At 41.8% G+C, this 10,767-nt stretch overlaps 2 protein-coding genes across 2 annotated transcripts; one reads left to right on the top strand and one right to left on the bottom strand.

The window, feature by feature from the left end:
- Nucleotides 1-830: 830 nt before the first annotated feature.
- thg1l (tRNA-histidine guanylyltransferase 1-like) lies at nucleotides 831-4,873 on the bottom strand. The gene is made up of 7 exons (XM_034598239.1): nucleotides 4,519-4,873; nucleotides 3,634-3,834; nucleotides 3,368-3,544; nucleotides 3,107-3,276; nucleotides 2,893-2,981; nucleotides 1,906-2,013; nucleotides 831-1,301 (listed from the first exon to the last, which is right to left on the bottom strand). Exons 2-7 carry the CDS (start codon nucleotides 3,822-3,824, stop codon nucleotides 1,143-1,145), a joined length of 894 nt encoding a protein of 297 aa, XP_034454130.1. The 5' UTR covers nucleotides 3,825-3,834; nucleotides 4,519-4,873; the 3' UTR covers nucleotides 831-1,142.
- Nucleotides 4,874-5,265: 392 nt separating this feature from the next.
- lsm11 (LSM11, U7 small nuclear RNA associated) lies at nucleotides 5,266-8,679 on the top strand. Its single transcript, XM_034598238.1, has 5 exons — nucleotides 5,266-5,774; nucleotides 6,821-6,960; nucleotides 7,080-7,163; nucleotides 7,668-8,056; nucleotides 8,109-8,679. Exons 1-4 carry the CDS (start codon nucleotides 5,267-5,269, stop codon nucleotides 7,968-7,970), a joined length of 1,035 nt encoding a protein of 344 aa, XP_034454129.1. The 5' UTR covers nucleotide 5,266; the 3' UTR covers nucleotides 7,971-8,056; nucleotides 8,109-8,679.
- The last annotated feature ends 2,088 nt before the right edge of the window (nucleotides 8,680-10,767 follow it).

Here is a 10,767-nt window from a genome sequence, read left to right as displayed (position 1 = left end):
ACCTGCCACACGCTCAGGTTTCTTGTATTTCTTCTATTATATAAAGCTGCACGCTGAATCACTGTAAGTGTTGAGTTGAACCAAGAGAATGGATCTGAGCACAAAGCTGGTTGATGTCATCAGGAAAAGATCCACTTGTTGTTATAAGTGTTTTGTAAATTTGAATGAGTGGAGAGTATAACAAACACTTCTTATTAAAACAGACAGAACTCTATGAATGAATTTGATTCCAAATGATAAAACACGAGTTACATAAAGTACAGTAGCATCATGATTCTAACAAGGTCAGAGAACCAAAAATACAGCTCCAATACCTGCCAGTAACTGAGCCTACTACAGTAACAAAATACAGTACCACTTCAAGTCTCCAGTAGCCATTCACACTGAGTGAGTGCCACGATAAATATGCCACCAAGCACATGTCAGAGGGATAGAGTGTACGCAGGGTGTGTGAGGTATTCTTAGCACAGATGAGAGTGCAGGCTTATGAATCCATTCACATCTCCAAATGGCGTCCTGGCTGTAAGACAAGGCCACTTGTTTCTGCCGAGGCACAAGTTTCTGCTTTCCTCTGTTTATTTATACCTCAGATTTGCTCCTGATTACAATAAAGTTGAAGTAATATTGAAAACTTTCCAGATGGGCTTCCTGAATCATTAAAATCCAAACTCCGGGAACTAAACAGGGAGTGTTGAAACTCAAAACGCCCACAGGGATGAAAAAAAACCTCGAAGAAACAGTGGGCCAAAAGGAATCATATAAACATTCCAGAGCAAGTAATGGTGGTATTCTAAATGCCATTCATGAGATCAAATAAGAATATATTTTTGGAAAGTGACCTTAGAGGATACACTAGACCAGGCCTGAGAGAGGCAGATGTGATGTGCTGGTCATGTCCTCAATATATAATTTTGAAATCACCTGTTTCCCTTTGAACACAAGAGACATGGTGCAATTTAGGCAAGTGAGGATTTTGACAGAAGTTTAATTTACTTTTAACAGCCACTGTACTAAGTTTGTCATCAAAGCTTTCAGGTTCAGAAAACGTTCTTTTAGCCTCTAGGGAACATCATATGGGTCCACTTCAACCATTCTGGCCGAGCTGAGCTCAGAGTCGTTCTCCTGCAGCAGGAGAGGAGCTGTTAGCTGTCGTTTTCCAGGACGTCTGGGTGTTCCTCCCAGAACTGGTCTCCTATAATGTCGCAGTGGTAGGCCTGCACCTTCCTCCTGCTGCTGGTCACAGGCACGTCCTTCTCCTCTTCACCTGGGGGCTTCATGCGTTTAATGACAGTTTCTTCTCTCTGCAAAGAATAAGGAATAGGATTAGTTTTTTAAAAAAGGTAACAAAAAGGAATAGATTGACATTTAAGAAGATTTGCCTTTTTCGCCCTTGAAAGCCAGCTATGTTGTGTGTCCCGTGCATGAAACTGTGATGGTTTTTGTTATGACGATCGCCTCTGCGTCAAAGCGACGCATTTGTGTGAGTCCAGCATGAGACCAAACTCTGCCAAGGCCAACCCATACTTCCATGATGTAACAAAAATGTCTTCTTCTGCTTCAATTTCAGTACAGATATATAATGCACGACTATGTGACCTTCACATATGCTGGTAAGTGTCGGTGCAGTAATCTGCTGATTTTGTTTAAAAGGAGCAAAAGTTATGACAAGGACATGTATCACACTTTACTCTAAATCCTACATGTATGACGGCACTAATCAGGAACATGTATGACGGCACTAAGCTGAGTAGAAATGGCTGAGACAGGTGAGGTAGAAGTGGTTACAATGAAGGAGTTTAAAATTCACACATGAAAACCAAAGATGTCTATCTACAGCAGGAGTATTCCAAGTGAATTGCTCTGTAATAATTGTGCTGCAGACTCAAACTCTTTTAAATAGCAAACCTTTTCCCAGATGAGAGTGGTGCCTTTCCTGTGGACGGCAGATTCATTGTTGTAGTTGATGTCAAACTCTGAAAACAGGATCTCATTTTTATCTGCAGCTACTGTTCCCTGAGAGGGGGGGGAACACACAGACATGTGTAAATATTACAAAAGGGTATATAAAAATTACAGCAAAAGAAATTAATCACTCTGTATTCATTGATTTGTTATTTGAAAAATGAAATCCATTGATGCTGGGATCTGTAAAGATCTCATATTTGCCTTCTTTGATTTGTGCATTTGTTCTTCCAAAGACTTTTTTGACAGGATAAAGGAACCAGGAATAACAAAAGGTTTGCTGTGAATGACTCATGTTGACCAGCGTAGCCAGAACCAACATTTCCACAACTCGTCAGCTGTCAACACATCATTTGAGTTCCCCTCAAAGTGGACACTGGGGAACGGAGGGACTTCCAGTGAACAGCTGTGTCAGTCAGTGGCAGCTGACATGGACAATGTTAGACCTGAGGAAATTCTACAGAAACATGTCCCACTTCTGTTGAATTAGTTCAATCATTTCCTTAAATCAGCACATTTAGAATTGACAGGAAGCGATGAACTGAGTTGGGGGGTTTCAAAGAGTAACTTTTCATCTCAGCTGAGAGTAAAAAGAAGCAAACAATGAAATTCTTTTATACTCATTTACTGTACAATGAATTGATTAATTTATCAATTTCCTTGAAATTAGGAAGCTGGCTGACTTTCACCAGTGTCGACACCGAAAAAATAATCGGTGACAGAAATGAGTTAGTGTGCAGACATACTCGATCATATCTGTAGCACAAATGAAACATTCACCAGAATGTGATTACTATGTGAAGAACAGTTATTGTTTGTATTTATGTTGTTATCACACTATAGTTTCCTAATAACATTGTTATTACTAAATAAACACACATGCATTTGTGTAAATCTACACAGACCTTTTAGATTGTGTTGCCCTCTCACCTTTAAACGATCCTCTGCCTGAGTTGTGTTGAGCCCTCCCCTCTGTACTAATGTCCAAAACGCGGTGTTGTACAAATTATTTATGTGACCTGAAAAACACACAACAAACATAAGTACAGTCTAACATAGTTCAGCCTCATTCGCTTAATGAACTATTTCATCTATTTGTCAAATGTGTGATTTGCTAATAGGTTCAGGCACTGTGTGTACTCACAGTCTGCTTGCCTCCAGCTGAGGTAGTCTCTGAGGTTATGGTTGGTAGGATACAGGACCACACGTCCGTCAAAGCTTGGGGGATACAGCAGGGGCTGATCCTCGAAAAATTCCTTCCAGTAAAACACATATGAGGAGGAGAACTGGGAGGAAATGTGGGTCATGAGCTTACTGCGAGAAGAGAGAGCAGGAGAAATTGAGTCAGACAAATTTCAACAATATGTGAACAGAATGCATGAGAGAGACATCACACTTCTGCTACCTGGCTCTCCTCTTGAACCAGTTGGAGGTCCTCTTAAAAACAAAGCTGAACTCATCACTTTGACCGTAAGCTATGGTGATGTCCTCTAGTTCCTCCATCACAGAGCGTGCACTCCTGCTCATCAAGCCCAAGGCTCGGTTATCATTGGGCTTTGTAAAGTTGTGCTGCCCAGCAAACCTGCCACAGAATACAAGAAGAAACAGCATGGTGTCAACATCACTCTGTCCACAGATATGACACATATGCACCTTGAAAAGGAAACTCACCTGTGGAAGTTTCGACCATCCAGTCTCACGACTATGTAGCAGTTCCGGAGACACGTGTCATCCGTCTCAAAGTTGCGGACATACTCGAATTTGCTCTTTGCCATGTTGCTGGAGGTGAAAAGATGGGCTGAGGGTTTGACAACGCCGAACCTTGGACAGCCAAGAAATCTGCAGGTAATTCCAATCACCATGAGGCTGTGCCTGAAAAAGAAACATTTACAAACACCATGGTGTGGAGATCATAACATTAAATATCATCTAACATACAAGGCATATTGGATTGCTCAAACTTAATATATAATCAGATATGAATAACAGAAAATACATACAATTGTAGGGAAAAGTTAATTAGTAAATAGATTAATAATAAAATAAAAATAATGAGTAATCCTGAATGCTCTAGACGTCATTGGTTAGTCATCAAATATTTTCAGTTCTGAGAATTATTATGTTCCCCTTTCTATTATTCAATGAGCTGATTGTTCACCAGATCCTTTTTGATAAAAAAAAAAAAGTCAGAGGGTCTTATTTTCCTCTATTTGGATATGTGGATGAAAGATTTAGCCAGGACCAAGTCACTCTCAGTGTTATATTGTTATATCAATACCAAATACAATGTTTTCTCTTGTGGGCTCTCTCTTGAGTGGACAGTAGGTTTTTGAGGTTTTTGAGAGCCAGTCCTGCAAATCCTCCCCAAATGTAGCAGTGCACAAACAGTGGAAGAAGATCAGCGGCTTCAATGTCAGTGTCAGTGAAGCTGCATCAACATCAAACATCAGTCGTAAAGGAGAGGTGGTGATACTTTAAAATGACACAGCGTTGATTGGACATGAAGACACAAAACAACAAACATTGATCATCATGGAAGAATCAGTTAGTACTCACACTTGGGTGTCATGTGGTGTTGGTCCTCTTCACCTTCAATAAACACACAGTCAGCTGCGTCTAGGAAACCAGTTAGCTTCATGCGCTAATATTTGACTATTTACTCAACTACACAAACAACTTTTGATTTAGTGGGTTAACGAAGCTGTTGATATGAAAATAGTCCAACAAAGATGTCACATCACACCACACACATTGTGTACAGTCCGACACCGAACTGTGTCGTAGCGCTACAAAAAACGAAACGAACTAAAGTTCCGGATATTAAAACCAACTAAGGTAAAACAAACAGCTGATTGTTTCCCCTCTTAACTGCTCTCTCTTTAAAAACACAACTACTACCACGTGTCAGTTTATTGTTGTGCTGCTGCGTGCGTTCATTTGTTAAAGCAAAAACACATTTGTAAAATTAGCTGTCAAACATCTTCTGTGTTTCAGCGCCATCTTGTTGTGGAGAGGCGAGCGTACAATCAAAGATCGTCTACGAATAAGAGCACAGAAAGGCCACTTCAGGAATTTGTAGTTTGAAGCGAAACTCTATCCTGGGGGATATTGTTGTGTTTATTTCTGCGTTGTGTTTATATTTTCTATTGATCCATAGAGAAAATACACAACTAATAACACGACTGAGACTTAATTCACTATTTGACTGGTGGACTCTGCTCTTATCATAAGATTGTGACGTGTATCGCCCCTGGAAGCCGGTACAGAGTGATACCTCAACTCAACCCACGACCTCAACCTTCCCATGATTCCTCGCTTCAGCGTGTGCTCCTCTGCGGCGGTTTCAAACATGGAGGAGAGGGAAAGAGACAGAACAGAGAAACCACCGGGAAGCGGCTCCCGTACCGCAGCAGCAGCAGCAGCAGCACCGGGGCATGGACCGGAGGGGGACAGGAGAACCGGGGACGATGACGCCGATAAAGTCGACGTGTGCTCGGAGAGGTTTGACCCGCTGCTCGCTCTCTACTCTCCCACTGTGTCACTTCCTTTCCCCAACGTCAAGTGTTTCAACAACGTGGCGGCGTACGAGAGCTTCCTGAAGGGCGGCCGGGGCAGAGCCAAGCCGGAGAACGTGGAGAAGAAGCGGCTGAAGGCCCTGAAGGGGGCGGTGGACCCGGAGCGCATCGACAGGCTGAAGAAGCTGATGGTGAACAACCCGGTGCCGGAGGGGGAGGAGGGGGAGAGCAGCGGCAGCGCCCCGCGGAGCAGGAAGAGGAACAAGCCGCAGAAAAACGTCCTGACGAGGATGCCCCGTAGGTTCAGTCCACAGCGACACTGCTCCCTCACCACGTTGTGTAGATGGGTTTCAGCAGAGGACACGTTGATGTGTCACAGGTCCAAACAAAGACGTGGATCTCTGATCCAAGACACAAGATGTCTATACAAGCTGTTTACACAAAGGGGCCCTTTTACACGTCCCGGTTGAAGCCATTCCTTGTTTACTGTTTACTCTGTAGCTTTGAGCAACATCACTGATTATAGTTTAAGAATTGACCCCCGTTCAAGCTCAGTGTGTAAATATACATTCTTAACAAATGTCTGGTAAGTGACTTTTAAGTGGTTTATTTAAAGAAAAGACAACTGACAGAACAGGGATACTTCAGATTACCCCTGGGCCCAGTCCTGTATTATACAAGTATAATAATTATAAACTTGTATTTTCAAATAATAGCTTTGCATTGAAGCTTTTAAGTTTATTTTGGCTTGTCTGATAACTTGATCGCACTTGGACAACCCACATATAGTTGTACAATTGGCCCTGCCCTGGTTCTTCTAGCTCATAGTGTCATAGTACCACCCCAAAAACACAACTTCTCACAAAACACTTTGTTAGAAAAGTCATAAGAAGTACTTGATTCATCAGCAGATATCAGGTATTACATATATAGTGGATTGGTGTCCACCAAACATCAGTCTTGATGTTTAGTGGACAAACAGACGTGAGTCGACATGAAACACTGACAGGTGTCTAACATGTCGGTCCAAGATTTCCCATGAATGCTATCTTGAGTTGAAATACAGTGACCGCGATTGATTGACATAATTCTAATACTCATCAGCCCTGAATATAACCTACTATATAATGCATTCCTTGTTTCCTCTCCCTCTTTAATTCAATTCACCAGTTTGTAGACTATCCAGATGAAAAGACAATCTGACTTTACACATCCAGAATCTAATACGTGTGTTTTGCCTCTTATTCCTGTCCTCTTCTTTTTACGTTTACAAGATGAATTCCTTCCATGATTTATCAGTGGTAGAAACAGCAGTGTGACCCGTGTGCCATGTGTGTCTCCAGTGTGTAAAGGCGGTCCTTTGGGTGAGCTGTACCGCTGCGTTGAGGAGAGGGTGAGGGTCAAAGTGCACATCAGGACCTTTAAGGGACTGAGGGGGGTGTGCTCGGGCTTCGTCGTGGCCTTTGACAAGTTCTGGAACATGGTGAGTGTACATGTTGAGTGACGGCTGCTTGTGCTGAACCTGAAATGATCGCCAATGTACTTGTTACCATAAATGTGATGGGTTTATATTGTCTTCACCAGTTGCGTTTTGTTTTTCAGGCAATGGTAGACGTGGATGAGACTTACAGGGAGCCTCTGCTGGGAGAGGCATTCTACCATGAGAAAGCCCTCACCATTACACGGGTATGTGTTCGTTTTCATTGTCTCTTATTTCCCATTCAGTCGTAGTTTAATTTACAATCCTCTCCATGATACGATGGCTGCTCCTTTTTCTTCCATTACTCCTTCCTTTCTTTAAAAGGGATCCACTGACAGTAAGACAGTGTTTCCCGTGCTTATCAATAAAAGCCACCCTGCATTTCCCATTGTTGAATTTGATTTGCATGTCCTTTACAAGAGCTCTGATGTGGTTTTATGTGAGGGAACAATAAACAGTGAGGCGGACATCACTGGGTTAAATTATAACCAGTTAAGCTGGATGAGATACATGCATCACTTCCTTATGTGTAAGCAGGTGATTGTTGAATCCAGCACAGGAATGAAGCACCCTGACAGTAACAGTGATAGCTACTATATGAGGAGATATTACACAATAAAAACATGTGAAAAATACAGACATTAAATCATTTGAAATTAACATTAGAACTGTTGTATTCGTGTGTTAACGTGTCTTAAATGTTTGTGCAGCTCTTTGAGAAGCTGAAACTTCAGGAAAGCTCAGGAGGTGACGATCCACCAGAGAAACACAAAACCCAGAGACAAGCTGGCGAGCATCAGCCTGTGAATCCTAAAGCTTCTCACCCCAGCGGCAGGACTGAGTCCAGCGTTCAACCCAAACAGGATAAAGACAAAGCCTCACTAAAGGCCCCGGGCCCCGGAGCCTGTCAGAAGACCGGCTCCCAGAAGTACGGCAAAGTCCACACACGCCACATCAACCAGCTCTTCATCCGGGGGGAGAGCGTTATCCTGGTGAACCCACAGCCACTCTGACTTTTCTCTTCTGGACTTCACATTCGATCAACAGTGTTTGAATTTAAGGCCCCGTACACACCTGGTAGTAACATCCGTCCTCAGAGATCCTGTCAAAAGTGGCCAGTGCTAAATACGTGTTCATACCTGGTATTTAAATACGTCCTTTATGTGTCTCCTGTCACTTCCCTGTTCTACATGCAAATGAAAACGTACATCATTTGTGTTAGATAAGAGAAATTGATTTTGTTTTGACTCGATGTCACTGTGTGTGTGTCGGCACAAGCGATCGAAAGAATGGTAGAGAGACAAGTTTTTTTTATTTGAAGAAAGTGAAACTGTAGGGGGGTCAGAGGACATCAGCTGAGTAAGCGGCCCAGGACTGACTTGCGGTCACACTGTGACAAGAATGTGTTCACGTGTGGCCCAGACCACCTCCCTATGCGGTCTGGTGTGATCGGATCGCTATCCGGTCTGAGTGCGTTCCCACGTGGATCTAGAGCTGTCCACTTGTGATCGGATCACAAAAACCACATGTTACCTGGTGTGTACTTGTTACCGAGTGCCACTTCACACTATGACGATAAAGTGCCGGAGACGTGTCTATGATTTAATTAGATTCAGAAGAATCCATATTACTGTTATATCATATTGATATGGAGGTTTTTCTCTGCCTACTGGGGAAAACATCTTGATTTTGAGAAATAAAAGGTTCTCACTTCTAATTATAGTCACTTCTTGTCGTGTCTTCTTTAGTCCGTGTCATGGTTCTTACCCAGCAGGTGGCAGCATAAACACGGCAGTGGAATGTTCCGGGCCATTGTCTCAAAGAGCCTGTCCCTTTATGTTGCTTTTCCCCGTTAGTTTGAACAGGGATGACAGCGCAGTCTCAGCGGACTTCATAAATGCATTATGAATAATTGAGTTTGTGAAGCTAGAGATTGCAGATGGCACTCAAAAGCTGTCATTTGTCTTGACGTCTCAGATTGCTTTTACTCTTTAATGGGCACATTACCCATAAAAGCACAATTTACTGCATCTCATGGAAGTTGTAAAGATGTTGCTCTTTTTTTTTTTCTTTTTTAAATGGCAGGGGGGTTTTTTGGAAGGGGGGTGGGGGGTGGGGGTGACGAGTGGCACAGAACAATGTTATGTTGGGAAAATGTTCCTGTGCTCGTAGAGTTTTTGAGTTATACCTCCTTATTTTTAATTTGTCTTCATTTGACTTCGGAGAGTTTAATTGACCCGTTCATATATTTTATACAATAAATAGGACAAACTCTTATTAGGGGCTGAACTGTTGTTGGTCCGTATAATGTATTAAGAGTATTATTAGTGTAGCCCATTTACCAGTCGTCTCCAGAGAGGGGAAATGGGGTCAATTGTTTAATGTACATTGTGTTGTAGTCGTGTTTGTCGCACCAGTGTGTTCTATCAAACCTTCATACAACATGAGAAGGGCAGAGAACTGGAGCCATAATTAGATCGACAGTCTTTTACTTGACTTCTAGTGAAGTGAGCAGATCATCTCATAGATCATCACTATGAGAAACTGAACTTCATCAGCTGAATTAACATTGAAGTATTAAAGACTCAAAGTATCAACTTCTTCAAATACATCAATAGTAACGTGAAATACAATGGTACTCAGTAGAGCTCATACCTCCACCGAGGCCCAACAGTCCCCGGCTTCAGTCAAGCTGCACACACTCATATCAGTAACCGGAGTGTGCCCGATTTTTTTATCCATCAATTTTTTTCTCAGAAACCAGTGAAAATATCAACAAAGAAAAATCCCTAAACTCACAATGTTAAAGGTTTAAAAAGATTTCTGGAACCACCCCCTGCTCTGGAGCCAATATGAGAATTAAGTGGTTTCTTCCCTGACCCATAGCACATCCTTCCACCAAGTTTTGTGGTTATCTGTGCAGTTGTTTCAAGGGTGAAAACATAACCTCCTTAGGAAAGGTACAACAGAGATGAGATTTATTTGTTGCATTCAGATGCTGCAAGTCACTAACAATTAGATTATTCTGTATTTCGGTTATGCTTCTTCAGTTCAAGTGTTTGCTGCGACCCGTGTCCATTAGTTTGTTTGACAGCAGGATGACACAGAAACTATTGAACAAGAAATGAACCCTTTACATTTTGGGGCAGATCCACAATCTTTTTGTTTCACTTTCTTTAAAATGGAAGAAAATGTATAAAAAAAAAAGTCCAGGGTATAATGCATAGAGTTTGATATAAAAAAAAAAATCAGACAAGTTTAAGGGCCTGATATTTATGACTGTGTGAGATTCGGTGCAGATCCATATCGAAATGTGAATTTAAATGTGGTTTCATAAGGGGACTGTTGGGCCTTGACGGAAGTATTTGCTCCCCTGAGCCTGGACGATAAAACCGTATCAATAATTATGCCAAAATAATTTTCATTAATAGGAGCATAGCAAAAGTCTAATACATATATCGCTATAATGCTAATGCACCGTGCAAGTACAGTAGGGAGGTATAACAGATTGACCTCAGACTTTCAATCAGGAGCAATAATCTGTCTTTCAACTCAACAGAAATAATGAGACATTTCGACTGATAAGAACATTATGTTGAGATCATTTTTGCCCATGATGTCCAGCCCTACATTCTAGTCTGATCATATCTGCTCTGCTACCTGTATAGTCATGCACTCAGTAAATTTATTTAAGAGTTAACATTCCCTGCAGTTGCTCTGCTGGCCCTCAGATTTATTAAAATATAATCTATAATTACACATATTAATCAATGGCCTGTCTTTATTACAGCAACGTCATTTCAAAGTTGA

Source organism: Hippoglossus hippoglossus, chromosome 10 (genome assembly GCF_009819705.1).
Source record: "Hippoglossus hippoglossus isolate fHipHip1 chromosome 10, fHipHip1.pri, whole genome shotgun sequence".
Classification (NCBI taxonomy): Eukaryota; Metazoa; Chordata; class Actinopteri; order Pleuronectiformes; family Pleuronectidae; genus Hippoglossus; species Hippoglossus hippoglossus.
Note: the sequence above shows the minus strand (reverse complement) of the source record. Positions and strands in the feature narration are given on the sequence as shown.